Source organism: Maniola jurtina, chromosome 5 (assembly GCF_905333055.1).
Source record: "Maniola jurtina chromosome 5, ilManJurt1.1, whole genome shotgun sequence".
NCBI lineage: Eukaryota > Metazoa > Arthropoda > Insecta > Lepidoptera > Nymphalidae > Maniola > Maniola jurtina.
The window spans coordinates 9440278-9457930 of record NC_060033.1 but is presented as its reverse complement, the minus strand read 5'-3'; the positions used below and the strand labels follow the sequence as shown (position 1 = coordinate 9457930).

The window sequence follows — 17653 nt, the reverse complement described above, 5'->3', positions numbered from 1 at the left end:
GGCTTGGGTCCAACCCACCCTGTTGCCAGTGGGGTACATTTTATCATATTTTTATTCAATGTTTTTTTTTTTTTTTTCCGTTACTTTAGGTTTTTGTTGTTTATGTTATTTTATTTCTCTTTTGTTTCTGTTATTTATTGATTTTGTTGTTGATGTTATTTTATTTTTTGTTCTTTCTGTGTTTCTGTTATTTTTTCTGTTGTTTTTGTTATTTTATTGTTTAAAAATAGGATAAAATGTAAAAAATAAATAAATGAGAGTATAAAAAGTTTACAATATTCGCCATTTCATTAAGCACCTACTCATTCAATGCATTTGTCGAAGTAATTAGTAATTCGAAAGTGTGTCTGTTTGTTGCTACCATTAAGTACATTGCCCATCCATTTAGCCGACTTTGATATTTAGTAGATATAGACTTCAGAAATATATAGCTTGCAAGCCCGGGAACTAGGCTACTTTTTATCCCGTATAAATCGTCAATTTCCCACGGGATTAAAAAATACCTACCTATCCACGTGGTTGCAGTCGCGGGTATCATCTATCTAGTTTTCAATAAAAAGGTAGGTATAATATTTTGTTTTGGCCTGTTTGTTAATTTATCCGGAAATGTGATAGGTTCCTAAATGCGTATGTTTACACAAGAAATGAATAGAAAATGTTGTAAAAGAATGCAACCCTATGTCTGTATTTTATTATCTGTATGAAATGTCAAACGTCAATGTCTATTATAGCATCTATGTTTCCGCCCTCTTGGTTAAAAAATTACGTGTCCAATTAATTTGTCTCCGAAACAATCTTTGTACTAAATTAGTAAAATTAGTCTCAATAATATAGTTCAGTTTGTGAAGTTAATGTGTTTTATTACTACAACCACGACCACGTTAAAATCTTTCATGGTAGCAGAGCGTGGTTGGTTGAGTTACGGAAAAGTAATAGACACATCGGAACTTTGAGGTTACATGTACTTACAACGTGGCCGGCACGACACCAAAAATGAATAGTTACAGCAATAATAATATGTTCAACATACAGAAATTGACGGGGCGCGACAATTTTGCCACGTGGAAGTTTAGTGTCCGCACATATCTCGAGCACGAAGACTTATGGCACTGTATTGACGCGACGAAACCGTTCGATGCCGACAAAGATATCAAAGCCAGAGCAAAATTGATATTGCTACTAGATCCTCAGAACTATATACATGTGCAAGATTGTAAGACAGCGAGGGAAGTGTGGCTAAGCTTAGAAAAGGCCTTTGATGACAATGGTTTGACACGAAGAGTGGGCCTCTTAAGGGATTTAATTAATACAAATCTGGAATCAAGCAGTAGTGTAGAAGATTATGTAAGTAAAATAATGACTACAGCGCATAAGCTCAGAAACATTGGATTTGAAGTCAACGATGAATGGCTGGGTACCTTAATGTTAGCCGGCCTGCCTGAAATGTATAAACCAATGATTATGGGACTGGAAAATTCAGGTGCTATCATTAGTGCTGACCTTGTTAAAACCAAGCTTATGCAAGAGATAAAGTCATCCGAGCCCAACGGCAACACTAATGCTTTTTATTCAAATTCAAAGACTTACAAGCCTCCGTTGAAGACAAAGGGACCGAGGTGCTATAATTGTAATAAACAGGGCCATCTAGCCAGATTTTGTACAGCCCCTAAGAAGCAGCATAAACAGCAGAAGAAAGAAGATAATTCAGGTTTTATTGCAGCCTTTTCAGCAACCATCGGTGAGAATAGCAGCAAGTGGTACATAGACTCTGGTGCATCCATGCATATGACGAACAGGAAGGATTGGTTGTACAACGTCACCGAACCACCTATGGACAGCATAACAGCAGCCAACAAGAAGCCGATGGCAGTCAAAGCTATGGGAGATGTAAACATTAGTTTACCCGGTAATAAAAACATTCAGGTGAGAAATGTTCTGTATGTACCTGGTCTGGCAGCTAATTTACTCTCAGTGAGCACTATTGTTAACAATGGGTTTAAAATAACCTTTAATAAAAAAGGCTGTGAAATATATGACTGCAGCGGGAAGTATATATGTTCAGCGACACTTTCAAACAATTTATACAGTCTAAATGTAGAAGAACTCTCTGTCCACCTAACCTCCACAGATGAAGCCGCTAATAATAATTGTATTCTATGGCATACTCGAATGGGTCATCTTAATTTTCCAGATGTAAATAAGTTGCCCGATTGCACCGAAGGTGTGACTCTGGCTCAGAAGAAAAGCAATGTCACCACCATCTGCCCCAGTTGCCTGGAAGGAAAACAGACAAGACAGCCCTTTAGCAATGTTGGTACTAGAGCATCGAAGCCATTAGAACTGATACATTCTGATCTGTGCGGCCCAATGGAGAATCTCTCTTATGGAGGTATGAAATACTTTATAACTTTTATTGATGACTTCACACGAAAGGTGTATGTATACTTCATGAAGGATAAGATGAGTGTGCTTGAGATTTTTAAAGATTTTAAAATGAAGGTGGAAAATGAGATAAACTATAAGATAAAAATAATTCGGACCGATAATGGCAAAGAATACTGTAACAGTTCATTACAAAAGTATTTGTCCAACTGTGGGATAACTCATCAAACGAGTACTCCTTACACTCCTCAGCAAAACGGCCTGGCTGAAAGGATGAACCGTACATTGGTAGAAAGAGCGAGAAGTATGCTCTTCTATGCAAATTTGAATAAACGGTATTGGGCCGAGAGTGTTGCCACAGCTGCATATATTGTGAACCGTTCACCAACACGGTCATTGGGTGATAAAACACCATATGAAATGTGGAGTGGTAAAAAGCTGAACCTGTCTCATGTAAGAATATTTGGTTGTGAGGCCATGGTCCATGTCCCTAAGGAAAGGCGCCTCAAGTGGGACAGTAAGTCACATAAAATGATATTTGTAGGCTATTGTGAGAATTCGAAGGGTTACCGCTTAATGGACCCTAAGACACATAAAGTAATTAAAAGTAGAGATGTTGTATTTTTAGAAAAATTAAATGGATGTCACACTATGCCTCTGTGTGAAAGGGTTAAGTCTGGGAATAATGAGAATAAAGGATGGTCCAGACTCGAGTGAGTATGAAACAGATACAGGTGACCACGATGAAACGTTTTACCCTTCATCTTCTGTTGGATCAGAGTCCTACAGAAATATCACTTTAAGGCCAAGAAATAGGCCTAACAATGAAAAAGATAAAACTAGCCTTTTGTGTCTTATGACAAACCTGACTGATCCGCAGACTGTCGAAGAGGCCTTATCTTCAGTGAATGCGTCCAAGTGGAAAAAGGCTATGGATGAAGAGTATTAATCGTTGATAGAGAATAATACATGGAGCTTGGCAGATCTTCCAGACAATAAGAAAGCCTTACCATGTAAGTGGGTGTTTAAATCAAAAACTGATCAACAAGGCAATATTATAAAATTTAAAGCTAGACTTGTAATTAAAGGCTATGCTCAAAAATCAGGAATAGATTATGGAGAAATATATTCTCCAGTTGTGAAATATTCTTCAGTACGTTACCTATTCGCTTTAGCAGTTAAACTCAATCTTCATATTGATCAAATGGATGCCGTCTCAGCATTTTTGCAGGGAGAGATTGATGCTGAGATCTACATGACACAGCCACAGCTGTATGAAGAGGGCTCACAGGTATGCCTCTTACATAAGTCGCTATATGGGCTCAAACAGGCCAGCAGGCTGTGGAACATTAAATTGGATAAATCTCTAAAGGATATAGGATTGCAACGTTCACAGACTGATCCCTGCATTTACTATGATTGTGTTAAAAGGATATACATTGCTGTTTATGTGGACGATTTGATTTTGTTCACATCTCAAAAAGAAGACAAAGACATGATAAAGGAAAAATTAAAATTACATTTCAAAATGAAAGATCTCGGTGAAGTGAGTCAATGTATTGGGCTTAATGTTACTAGAGCTGATGGCAAAATAATGTTAGACCAACAAAAATATATAAAAGAAACATTAAATAAGTTTGGGATGTTAGAGTGTAAACCTGTCAGAACACCTATAGAAGTGTCTGCAAAATTTGAAACAATTTCTGAAGGTGAAACCGAAACAGATTTTCCCTATCAGCAAGCTATTGGCTGTCTACTTTACATTGCTCAAGGAACTCGTCCAGATATATCATATGCAGTGAATACACTGAGTAGATTTAATAAAAATCCCAAATTAGAGCACTGGGTGGCAGTAAAAAGGGTGCTAAGATACTTACAAGGTACCAAGGATTTAAAGCTGACATATTCTAGAGATTGCGAAAACAGAATCTCCGGCTACTGTGATGCTGACTGGGCCAGCGACATCCATGACAGGAAGTCGTGCACTGGCTATGTGTTTATGTTACAGGGAGGTGCTATTTCATGGTGCTCACGGAAACAGCAAACTGTAGCCTTGTCCACTGCCGAGGCTGAATATATGGCCATGGCTTCGGCTGCACAGGAGGCCCTATGGCTGAGGCAGCTACAGAAAGAACTGGGCCAGGCGCAAGAAGGTGCTCTACCAATCTACAGTGATAACCAGAGTGCTATAAGACTAACTACCAGTGATTGTTATTTGCCTCGGACAAAACATATAGATATAAGATTTCATTTTTTGAAGAACCATGTTAATGATAATGCTATAACGTTTTGCTATGTTAAAGGAACCCTAATGATTGCTGATATACTAACAAAAGGGACTTTATGTAATAAACATTTGTTTTGTACTGAAGGTATGGGCTTGCATTCAGGGCGGGTGTTGTAAAAGAATGCAACCCTATGTCTGTATTTTATTATCTGTATGATATGTCAAACGTCAATGTCTATTATAGCATCTATGTTTCCGCCCTCTTGGTTAAAAAATTACGTGTCCAATTAATTTGTCTCCGAAACAATCTTTGTACTAAATTAGTAAAATTAGTCTCAATAATATAGTTCAGTTTGTGAAGTTAATGTGTTTTATTACTACAACCACGACCACGTTAAAATCTTTCAGAAAAGAGGCAAACGATTCTTTCTCACGCTACGTCCTTGACACAAAATTAAAGCTTGTCTTTGAAATGAAATACACTTCAATAATCCGTACGTAAACATTGGACAGATCCAAGGTTAAACAAATTTTATTTTTCATTCCCGCTCTAAGTGATTGAACAATTTCCTAAAATTGTTTTTTTTTTTGCAAGTATTATGATTTTCAATCTTTGAATGTTTAGCGACTCCATTTACTAATTTAAAAAAAATATCAAATCTTTTTATTTCCCAAGATTTGCTTTAATTTAGCTTCCATTTTAATACAGAAACAATACTTTATTGACTTTCAATATTGATGGATATTAAACAAGAAATTGTTAACAGATGTTCGAAGTTATCTAAACAAATATTAGATATTATTGTTTGTTCAAGAAGTCACCTCTATGGTAAAGATCAATATTACCAAACAATAGTACCAAACAAGTATCGTATCTTAAATACAATTACAATTAATACTTTACTTTTATCTATCTTCTATATATGTATCCATACTATAGTATGCCTGTCACCTTTTTATGGCCCATCCTTTAAACTGATTTTAACAAAAGTGTAAATTTAAAATTTATAACACCCCCGACGTGAAGTGAAGGTTACAGTAACTAAAAAAGGGCTGATAACTTTCAAACGGCTGAACCGATTTTCTTGGATTATAGCTAAGACCACTTTCGATCAAGCCACCTTTCAAACGAAAAAAACTAAATTAAAATCGATTCATTACTTTAGGAACTACGATGCCATAGACAGATACACAGATACACACGTCAAACTTATAATACCTCTCTTTTTGGGTCCGGGTTTGTTTGCTTCCCGGAGACATACATAGGCTACTTTTTACTCCGGAATACATAAGTACAAGAGTTCTCGCGGGATTTTCGCAAAACCTAAATCGACGCGGACAAAGTCGCGGGCATCATCTAGTCTGTAGAAATAAAAATCAATTGTTGCATGCATGAAAGATCATCACTTGGGAACTGCTCGACGGAATTGGCTGTTTCTTTGTTGTGATCGTTAATTTATAAGTACCGAATTTGTTATACCTAGATTTAAGTATTATAACTAAATTAAATTATTGTGTTATGTGTATCAGGTGTGCGGAAAAACTCGTGAATGAGTTTATGAATACACCTGCTTTTTAAACTCTGTGAAAATTTCTTCTTAAATAAAAAAAATATTAAATATTTAATATGTGATAATCCAGGGTATAATCTATCTCCCTATCAGTTAAATCGATCCAGTAGTTTTTGCGTGAAATAGTATCAAACATACACACAAACTTTCACCTTTATAATATTAGTTTGATTTTATTTATAGGTACACTTGTTAGAATTTAGCAAAAGGGAAAGGATTTTAGAAATCGCACTTCTAAGCGGGTGAAATCAGTGTTAAAAATCACATGAAAATCTATATCTTACTTTTGAACCACGCGAAAAACCGAAGTCCTACAGGTGGGCGACATCATCGCTACTCGATTAAATAAGTTTAATGATTTGAAATTTTTCAGATGCTCCAGAATTAGTAGTCTTAACCACAGTGAAATTGGTACCTCTGCGCTTCGACTTAGAATATTTGGTGCAATGTACTGCGATTTGGTCATCAACCAGCGATCTAGTGTGGCATATAATCAAAGTAGTGTTTATTTATACGTAAGTAATAGCATTTTCTTCTTTCTTATACTCTCAATTTATTATATTCAAGATATCTTACGACTTTTGAAGCAATTACTACGAGTAGATCTAGGTGGTTCCAATATTTGTTTGTGTGTTGTGTTTTCGTGAAAATTTATTTTTCGGCTGCTTTCAAGTTCCTATTGCCAATTGCTTGCTCCTTTATAGCGAAATAAACCTAAATATCTACTCAAAAATATAAAATAGGTAAATTAAATGTAATAAAATAAAATAATTACCTGCTAAAAAGGAATAGGCACACAAATAAAATATAATAAGTAATAAGAAGTTCCTCAAATAAAAATTGTTTTTGTTTGGTTTCAGGATACCCCTCCTCTTAATGACGGTAGCATACCACCAGATCGTGAGAGTGCTGTGGAGCTCAGAGAAGATACCTGGGCAAGCGGAAACTACTAAGCTAGCATCAGCTGAACAAAGTAAGAACAAAAAAACCGCCAAGTGCGAGTCAGACTCGCGCACTGAGTGTTCCGTACTCGGATATTTTTTCCAATATTTTGCACGATAAATCAAAAACTATTATACATAAAAATAAATAAAAACCTGTTTTAGGATGTACAGGTAAAGCCCTTTCATAATATGATACTCCACTTGGTATAGTTATTTTATTTTGAAAATTAAAAAAAACATTTTTTTTTTTAAATGATGTAACCACAAATTCGCGGTTTTCAGATTTATGTATTCCTGTACTTGTGCTATAATAAGACCTACCTACCTACCATGATTCTAGGTAAACGGGAACTCAGGGAAGTATCCTATAGTTTTCTTGACAGACAGACAACAAAGTAAGGGTTCCGTTTTTCCTTTTGAGGTACCGAACCCTAAAAACTATAACAATATTATCTGTATAGTGCAGGTATGTCCGCATCCACGCTCCGAGCTACGAAGTTTACGGAAATAAATATTTTAGTCGATATTAGAAGTTTATTGCAAACATCTCATTTTAGCGCTTGACAGTGAAAAATAGCGGTTTTCGCTTCCTAGTCTAAATTTTTACCTACTTTTCAACATGTAGCTTGGAAACGGAGGAATTATTTAATACGTTAGTACTAATATAGTAATTCAATGTATTTAGAAAGTTATTGCGCAAAAATGAAATGAAATTCTTTTGTAATTTAACGCTTGAATATAAAGTTTTTGTCTTCATTGTTAAGTAGGACTGACTGAACCTTTGTTGTTCCGTATTGATTTCGGATATTCTTAACCACCGTTGTTGTAACTCGGCTGATGTGAATATTAATTTAAAGTCAGCTAACTTTATAAATAAATAAGATCAAAGGGCATTCCGCTGATTTTGAAATACGAGTACATACTTAACATCTTTTTCCCATACCTACTCAGTCAACATTGAAATTCAAATAACTCTTATTTATTCTGAAATTCTCGGGCTTTCGCAGATAGGTTTTTAGAAGCAAGGCAACCTAAGCTGATTTTTGACCCAGAATCTTGCTAATATTATGAATAATGTACCTAAGTCTTTGGGGCAAGTGGAAGTAATTTTGTTTGCAAAGTCCAATATGCCTTTAACAAAAATGTTTTACTGAACCTTTTAGTAACTACAACTACAAAAAATGTGACGTCACTCAGTCGATACGCAACTTTATTTTTTAAATTCTGATACAAGTTAGTCCTTGACTGCAATCATACTAGGTGGTAAGTGATGATGGAGCCTAAGATGGAAGCGGACTAACCTGAAGGGGAACTATCATTGAATATATTAATAATAACTAGCCGATGCCCGCGACTTCGCCCGCGTGGATTTAGGTTTTTCGAAATCCCGTGGGAACGCTAGCCTATGTGCTAATCCAGGATATTATCTATCTCCATTCCAAATTTCAGCCAAATCCGTCCAGTGGTTTTTGCGTGAAGGAGTAACAAACATACGCACACACACACACACACACACACACACACACACACACACACACACACACACACACACACACACACACACACACACACACACACACACACACACACACACACACACACACACACACACACACACACACACATACAAACTTTCGCCTTTATAATATTAGTGTGATTATCGACCTTTTTAGCTCAGCTGCGATCACGTAGAAAGGCGGCGAAGATGCTAGTGGCGGTGGTGGTCATGTTCGCAGTGTGCTACTTTCCAGTTCATCTCTTATCCGTGCTTAGGTAAGTTCGTCAACCCTTAATAATTTTATTCTGTATCTAAGTGCCGAGATGAATTTCCATGACATATAACTTACTCGTAAAATTATAATAAAAAGCAATTTTCCTTAAGCTGGGCGCACACTCGTTATTATTGCCCGAGCGATCGCAACTTTATTAGATCAGGTAATAATAAGAAAAATATCTATCCAGCTGAGCTTATTGTGGGTTTCTTTTTAGACCAGAGTGCGCTTGGAACCCTCATAGGTTTAGTTTTAAGTTTTCGTAACTAATAGGCACCGTTACATCTATTTATTTTACAAATTGAACAATTATTGACAATCAAAAAGTGCACAATGGTGCATATTCGTCGGCGAATCCGACAATGATCAAAGGGTACAACGACGCTTAAGAGGGGTCTCTCCGTCACTCGCTCCATACAAACGTAGTTCGTCTCTCATTTGAATACTACCAATCAAACTTTATGGAAATTTGTAGAAACGTTCCGGGAACTAATATCTATGCCTGCGGTTTTCCAGATTTCCATTAAAATATTCAGTTTCAAAGTCACGCGGTCTTAAAAATTCACATACAACTCTTTGAGCCCCTGTAATTTTAAAACTAGATAATATTTTTAGAAAAATGTAAAACACCACAGGCACAGATATTAGGTTCTAGAATATGTCCGCAAAATTTCATGGACTTTGGTTGCTTAATATTGTAAGTGACGGAGAGAGCCCTGTTAAGTAGGAAACACAGCGGTTATCGCTCTATCGATAAACAAATAAGACGTTAAGATAATTTTTATCGTTCATTGACTTTTGACCATGACTTTGAATTATTATTTGTAGGGTTTAGATGAGATTTACAGGTTCACGCACTAAGCAAAAGCCAAAGCACATCTTTGGCATCTACTCGGGTAAAAGAAAATGAGGAATAGGTATGGCAGTTCAGCGCAAACTATGGGTTGTGGTTCTAGTTTATCGCAGGCGGATGTTTGGTTGCTATAACTTTATCCCCAAAAGGCCAGTCTTGTCAAACATGACTCAAGGGAAAACCGAGGATTGTAGTTCACACATCGTTGTTAATCGAATCAGTGTTGACTGAGCATAATATTAGCGGTCATAATATAGGTAGGTACTTAGTTCTCGTAACTTGAGTGTTCGACGGATTATCTTATTGGTCTTCTCTAAGGCTCCATCTCCACGGACAAGAAAATCGCAACGAGTCCATCCTACTATCGTCGGATAAACTCCACGGTACAGCGGTACACGGTGTCGTCGCGATTCGCAATGAAGCGCCACGAGACCGCAACGGATCGCCGCGAGACGTGACCGCAACGCCTCGTTGCGCCTCTCAACTGTGGCGCAACATAGTGGTATCGCCGGGAGACTCGACGATATCGTCCCAAGACTCAATGGTATCGAGACGCGACGAGTCCGCGACGATATACTCGTCAGAGGCATTCGTATCGCCGTGGTAGTATCGCTCTTTGGAGATTAGAGTATCGAATTTTGTCACACGGCGAAACTATCGCCGCGATTCTCTCGCCTGTGGAGAAGGCGCCTTATGGTCACGACTAGCGAAATAAGTCATTAATTAATATGTTACTTTGCTTTTTTCTGAACTTATTTTCCAGGCATGTTTATTTCTTCTGGAGGTGTCAATTCGTCGAGTCTGTTTTTTTTTATCTCGGGAAAATTTCCATTGAATTTTAAAAACAAATCCACGCGGACAAAGTCGCGGGTATCAGCTAGTTGGTACATTATAACGCATACTCTTAGAAATAGATTGTTTTTCTCTGTTTATAATACGTATAAGTATACCTACCACGACATAGGCGGGTTTGGCGGTCGTAATAAAACACTTTGTTATGTCGGTTGTAAGAAGTGCCTAATTAAAAGCAACAATCAGTGGTTTTATGAATTCCGTGGCCTCTGTAAAAACCGTGAAACTAAAAATAGCGAATTTTGTTCGGCTACTTTTGTAAGAAACTGAAAATAAATGATAGACTATGGCCTACCTAGATTCCTTAAAATAAGGTTCGATACATTATAATCCATGCTAATATTATAAATGCGAAAGTGTCTGTCTGTCAGCTAGTTTTTCACGACCGATTTTGATGAAAAGTTGGTACAGAAATAGCTTGTTCCCCGGCGAAGAATATAGGCTAGTTTAATTCCGGAAAATCAAGGAGTTAACGACTTTAAGAGAGTTATTTACTTGGTGCATAAATAGCTTGTATCCTGGAGACGGGCATATTATACAACTTTTTATTCCGGAAAATCAAACAATTCCACAGGATTTAAAAAAACTAAATCAAAGCGGACGAATTCGCGGACCTCTTGCAATTATGTATCTACAGATATACCTATATATTTTGCAATAAAATGATTCAATAGGAAGTAGGTAATCACTTACTACATTTAAAACTTTAAATGTGCAATTTCATTTTTATAGAAGACTAGCTGACGCCCGCGACTTCGTCCGCGTGGATTTAGGTTTTTCGAAATCCCGTGGGAACTCTTTGGTTTTCCGGGATAAAAAGAAGCCTATGTGCTAATCCAGGGTATAATCTATCTCCATTCTTTTCAGCCCAATCCGTCCGGTCGTTTATGCGTGAAGGAGTAACAAACATACACAGACACACACACACGTACAAACTTTCTCCTTTATAATATTAGTGTGATATTCGATGTGTAACACGTAGATAATTCCGTAGTCCGTACACATATATTTTGGTTCCTCGATTCAGACGTAGAAGAAGATAAATAGACCGTGGATGGTTAATTCGTGATGAAATAGGGAACTATCGTGAAATTAGATGCCTCGTTGTCACCTCAGAGTGATTAAGTGTTCGTCCCTTTGTTATTCAGATTGGTGGGATTCGTAATACCGAAGCCTTGTTTGTATAGAAGTTTCCAAGTTAGAAAAAATCTATCCACTTCAACATTAAATTAGGTATTACCTATGGAAATTCCAGCGTGGTGTACCTACTTATGTAAAAGTTTTAAAGTATACTTAACAACAGCATAAGATATTTAAGAAAAAGTTTATTTTGTGCCACAATACGTAAGGCCTACGTAACTCTCTATCAATCTACTTGTGGTTAGCCCCGAACTAAGATCGAAATCCTATTAAGTTCGGACATACTACAGACTTTGGTTTAATTTTCTGCTTTGGGCCATCGATTTACATATTATTATTTGTGAATTTGAATACCTATTATTATTATTATTTATTATTATTGAAGTAGAGTCCGACTGAAAAGCTGATTAATCAGTTAAGTATCGCCACAATCTTCGGCCGAAGCCGAAGCTTAGTTCAAGATTGACTAAAAGTAGTTTTTATTTAAGTTTTTGTTGACTGTTGTTTTGTTGTAATTAATAGCACTTCGAAATAATGTCAGTTATAGTATTTATTTACTTAAAATATATTTTGGCGCTTGCTAGAAAGCTTCGGCTTCATCCAAAACTTCGGCTTATTTTCGGCCGAAGCAGATGGCTTAGCCGAAGGTGGTCTTTTGGTCGAAAGTGGCCAAAGCTGAGACCTAAATCAAAGGTTCATTATTTAGGACAAAATAGGAATGCAAATTAATCCAAATATACTCGGAAAAGTAGGTATGTAGGTAGGTTGTATATATTTTTTGAGACACCAATTATAGTACCTATGTGGCAACATGTTTATTTGCAAGCTTAGTTGAGAATTTCTAAATGATAACGATTTGCGTGGGTAGAAGAAATTGATGTGGTTTCATGTTTTCCCTAAAGTGTCATTAATTTTCTCCGAGTGAAATAAATGCTAAGTGGTGGTATCAAATAAATGCGATTAGGAACGCCTGTTTGACGCAATTCATCTTTCAAAATCTGTACTAAAACGTTGGTTAATGATAATATCCATATTCCATACTATTCATACTAACATTATAAGCGAAACTGTGTCTGTCTATCTTTTAGGTTTTCACAGCCTATCCATTTTACCAATTTAAGAGGATAGAAAGATAGCTTGAATCCCGGAAATATAGGTAGGTACAAGCTGTTTTTGTCACAGAAAATCAAAGAGTTTCCACGGGATTTTTAAAAATAGGTTTTTTAAACTCTTTGATATTCTGGGACAAATCCACGTGGGTGAACTCATGAGTATAATCTAGTACCTATATATTACATTAATTTTCTATGTAGGCATATTATTTGTAAGTACCTAATAAAACAATCTCAACTCTATAACCTCAACCACCTCAACTGTGAACAATAAAATATCTTGGACGAATAAATACTCGTTTGACAAGAATATTTCATTTGTATTTGTAACCAATTTCGCACCTATTCGTACAATCAAAGTGTAGGTAGGTACCTACTGGGTGTCAATAACAGCGTTTTCTGTGTATTTGATAGGTGTCTATACTTTTTTCTCGTTATTTATTTTACCTTCAAACATTAATAAGGCTGCCTTTTCACCATGATAGATAACAAAGGATGTGTGTATTATGTTCAAAAAGATAAGTTTCATCAAAAGGATAGAAATATTTTTTATACACAAGCAAGCTATTAAAAAGTAAAAAAAATTGCAACGTCCAATTTACCTACAAAAACATTAATAATTTATCCAAAGTCTAATAAATTCGACTATTCTGCCACATGCCATTAGAAAGTTTCCGTCCCCACCGTCCATTGTCCGTCATGAAAGTATTCATGAAAAAAAGCACATGAGTCAAAATTCGACTGTCATGTATGAATGTAGGTATGTATTTATATCATGGATCAATGATTTATATATACTTTAATGCATCGCAAAACACGAATGACAGGTTACAAAAAGAAAACTTAAGATGTAGGTACTCGTACAAAAAGGCAGCTTTGTCGCTAAATAGCGATCTCTTCCAGACAAGACAGACAGAGTTCCGATGTCAATCTCACACCTCCATCATCATAGACGTATAATAGTAGGTACCATGGTTATCCAAACCACAAGTATCTACCTATGTACCTAGTCAAAAATCTGTTACCAATTTCGAAGAAACGACAACTAAGTACAAGTCAAGTATGTTCATTTAAACTGTGGCAATAAGCTATCTCTCTATCATTTCAGATATGTTCTGGATATGGAACAAAACGACGTAATCACCTGCCTAGCTCTCTTGTCCCATGTCCTGTGCTACGCCAACTCAGCTGTCAACCCGTTAATTTACAATTTCATGAGTGGTAAGTGTCTCTTTCTGCGTTGTTATTCTCATAGCTAAGGTCTATCTATGACCATTAAAATTAATTCTTAATGATGGAGGTTTCCAAGATCATTTTGCATACAACTCTACTAATTGCTAAATTTTATAAGGAAAAATCAGGAAATAATGTGTGGAATGAATCACTCATGAATTTTATCTCTGTCTTAGCCTTAGCATAAGCTCAGCAAAATCTTAGTGCGATACAACTATAAACGAATCAAAGATTAAGCTTAGCATACACTCAGCCAAGTTTTTCGTAATTAAAGTCTGAGCAAAATTAAAGTACGCTCTATACCTACTTAGAATGCTCTGTAGATCTCACCCTAAGAGTTCGATTTAAGGATCTCAAGGCCGAATACTGAAACAGACAGGGAGCATTCCAACCAAACCGTAATTGAATGTTTTCTTTTTTTTTTTTTGTTCAAAGCCAAAACTTCAACTTTTGCTTAACGAGTTTTCTACATATTTCAGGTAAATATCGCCGGGAATTTCGTCGAGCCTTCTGCTGTTCAACGGGCTTAAAACACGAGACATCAACCACTTTAACCCGTCTCACCACATCCAAGAGAAAGTTCGACCAATCCTTCGAAAAAGGCCAAACGTGCTCACTCAATACTTCATTAAGATCACATAATTGTAATCAAATACCTCTATCAAGAGGTCACAATTGCGATAGAATGTCATTTATAGGCCACAGATGTGAACGAATGCCGTTAGACGGCCAAAAGTGTGATCATACGCCCTTCAACGGCCAAAACTGTGATCGCAGGCCTTTTAAAGGTTTTGGCCGTGCTGAATCGCAGAGTTTGAAATATGATGCCACTGCAAATAATGGACAGAGATATTATGAAAAATTTTCTCCGTACAATCAAATGGAGTATAGAAAAGGTTACTTGTCATAAACATAGTTCATAAATAATAATCAACGTTACGAAATATTAAATGTTTAAACAGTAACTTTTCCTGATATACCTACGGGTCAAAATAGTGTATTGAAATCATCGATGATTGAAATCACATTAAGTTGAGTTTGAACTGTTATCAAAAAACTGGACAAGTGCGAGAGGAAAGATATCCGTACAATGACTGAATTGAGTTGGTTGCACACAATATCTAAAAAAAGATTTACCATATTATTTTATCACAATAAATTTCTTTCCTGATCTTTATAGATTATTCTTATTTATATAAGAAACGATTTTCTGTATTTTTTCAAGAAAAAAATTACACAAATAAGTGACCCCACAATTCAAAATTCATTTATTTACTTAGATCACAGAAATCCATACTAATATTATTAATGCGAAAGTGTGTCTGTCTGTCTGCCGTATTATGTGTACTAAATTTCAACTAAATGGGTTCTGAAGATTCAGAGCAAATGACTGTGACAGACGGACAGACAGACACACGAGTGCTGTAAAAGACTGCGCCTAGGCTCCACTCTGTAGGTGTGCATTATACTTACGTTGTGTTATGGGTACTGGATCTAAATATGCCATTATTTGTTTTTACATTGGCACCGATTCTACTTGTCGTTAAAGTACATACAATATTTTTTACTTAGTGTTTACTTAATTGTTAAAATAAGTCGAATTTTTAAATTAGAAGATTCTCTCTTAATTAGAAATAATTTTAGAAGTAAGAAAAATTAGACGTTCAATTAACTAATAAAGTAGATTACCTAACTCTTAAGCTTAAGACGAATAAAATTCTTTGATCTCTCTTTGTTTACATAGAAAAGTTTTATTGTAAGATACTTTCAGTAAGTAAAAGCATCCGTTGAAACTTGCAAGTTAAGTATCTATTAATTAAATAAGTTCTACTCAGCAGTTTCGACATTCTTTGTCAAGTTTGCGTTTATAGTACCCGACAGGTTGAGATGGCAATCGGGCTATGAGGCGGGGGGACGCCCCGCTCACCCGCGCGTCACCCACGCTCACCGGCAGCACATTAGCGCGGTGGTTGTGCGGGTGTCCCCACTCCGGTTGCCATCTCAACCTGTCGTGCACTATAGGGTATACCTAGTATATGTATTGTAAGTCAAACTCTCAACATGTAGATATCTAAACTATTGATGTATGAAAATAGGAAATAAATTATTTAAGTACCTTCATTTTATTTATTGTTTTCTATAAATATACCTGCTAAGTTTCTATTTATTTGAATATTTTTAAAAGTACATAATTGTATATATTGCTGTTTTTTGTAAAAATAAAGTTTACACTGAAAATTGTTTGTTTTCTTTCACTCTCTGCCTTTTGGATGTGTCAATGAACTAATCATTGACACATCCAAATGCGGCAGCGAAAAGCCAAAAAACTACATTTTATAAGGGATCGCATAATATGCTGTCTCAGAATACATTATCTGCTTAATAGTATAAATACGAAAGTGTGTCTATCTATCTGTCTGTCTGCTAACTTTTCACGCGCCAACCGTTTAACCGATTTTGACGAAATTAATTACAGAAGCTTATATTCCAGGGAAGGACATACGAGTAACTCTTATAAAGTTCGGCAACCCTGTACTTAGTCAACATACTAACCATAGTTAGTGCAATATAGCCTTACGAAATATTTGAATGTTACAAAAACGATAACGTAGTCATTACAAATACTCTTTGGATCCTATGATAGGTACCTACGTAGTAGTTCTCTTTAATTTTTTTGTGGACCTTCATTTCAAAATTAGCTCTGTTTTACTGACCCCAATAATTGTGGATTTCATAAAAAGGCTTATCAACGTTTGGAGGTCCCTTAGCACAACCCCTAGACCCGATGCCCTAAACGGACCGCCACCCCACCTGGCTGAAAAGTGTTTCATGTCATGCTCACGTTTGTTGTTCCTATCCTGAAACCAAACAGAGATGCAATACCCAGAGCTGTATTTTCCAGCAACTAACGACATCTATCGAGAGTGACGAATACTAGATTTTCTCTTTAGAATCACGACTAGCTAACCGAGATAAACCCTCGCAAATCACCAGAGTAAGACTAGATGTGGGTGAGCAAGAATTTTTCTATAAGTATTTTTCAAAAAGATTTCAGAGAGGGCGTTAGATTTTTCCTTTAGCATTGGCGTACCTCCATTATATTGAGACTTGTACGCGCATACCGTTAGGTAGGAGTCAGGACTGATCCCAGGTCCTAACTCCTACCTAACGGCAGGACAGGTAATGCACGGATTATGCGTTATTATGAATATTATCAAGTTTTTTTCCGGCTCTTTTTTCATGTTGGCTGCCTTCTTGAAAAAATATGTAATTCAATTTTTAATTCAATATTGGGGTTTGGGTCAACATTCTACATCGAAAACCAAAATTTCAGGTTTGAAACTCATTTCGTCTACGAGCTAGAGACCCGTGATATGCGGAGAGAGACACATCACGCGCTGCGCTTGACTGCACGTGAGATTAACAGGGCTCTCTCCGTCACTTGCTTCATACAATCGTAGTTCCAATTTCATTTGAATATTAAGCAACCAAAGTCCATAAAATTTTGCAGACATATTCTAGAAACTAATATCTGTACTCTGTGGTGTTTTAGATTTTTCTAAAAAT

The 17653-nt window shown here is 36.3% G+C and overlaps 1 protein-coding gene across 1 annotated transcript in view; it reads left to right on the top strand.

Annotated features, from left to right (window-relative positions):
- LOC123865217 (orexin/Hypocretin receptor type 1-like) overlaps positions 1-16232 on the top strand; it is a 47945-nt gene extending 31713 nt beyond the window's left edge. Inside the window, exons 4-8 of the mRNA XM_045906097.1 lie at positions 6554-6695; positions 7041-7153; positions 8798-8897; positions 13962-14074; positions 14566-16232. Of these exons, the coding sequence (XP_045762053.1) occupies positions 6554-6695; positions 7041-7153; positions 8798-8897; positions 13962-14074; positions 14566-14996 (899 nt within the window). The 3' untranslated portion in view covers positions 14997-16232. The remainder of the gene's footprint in view (positions 1-6553; positions 6696-7040; positions 7154-8797; positions 8898-13961; positions 14075-14565) is intronic.
- Positions 16233-17653: the final 1421 nt, after the last annotated feature.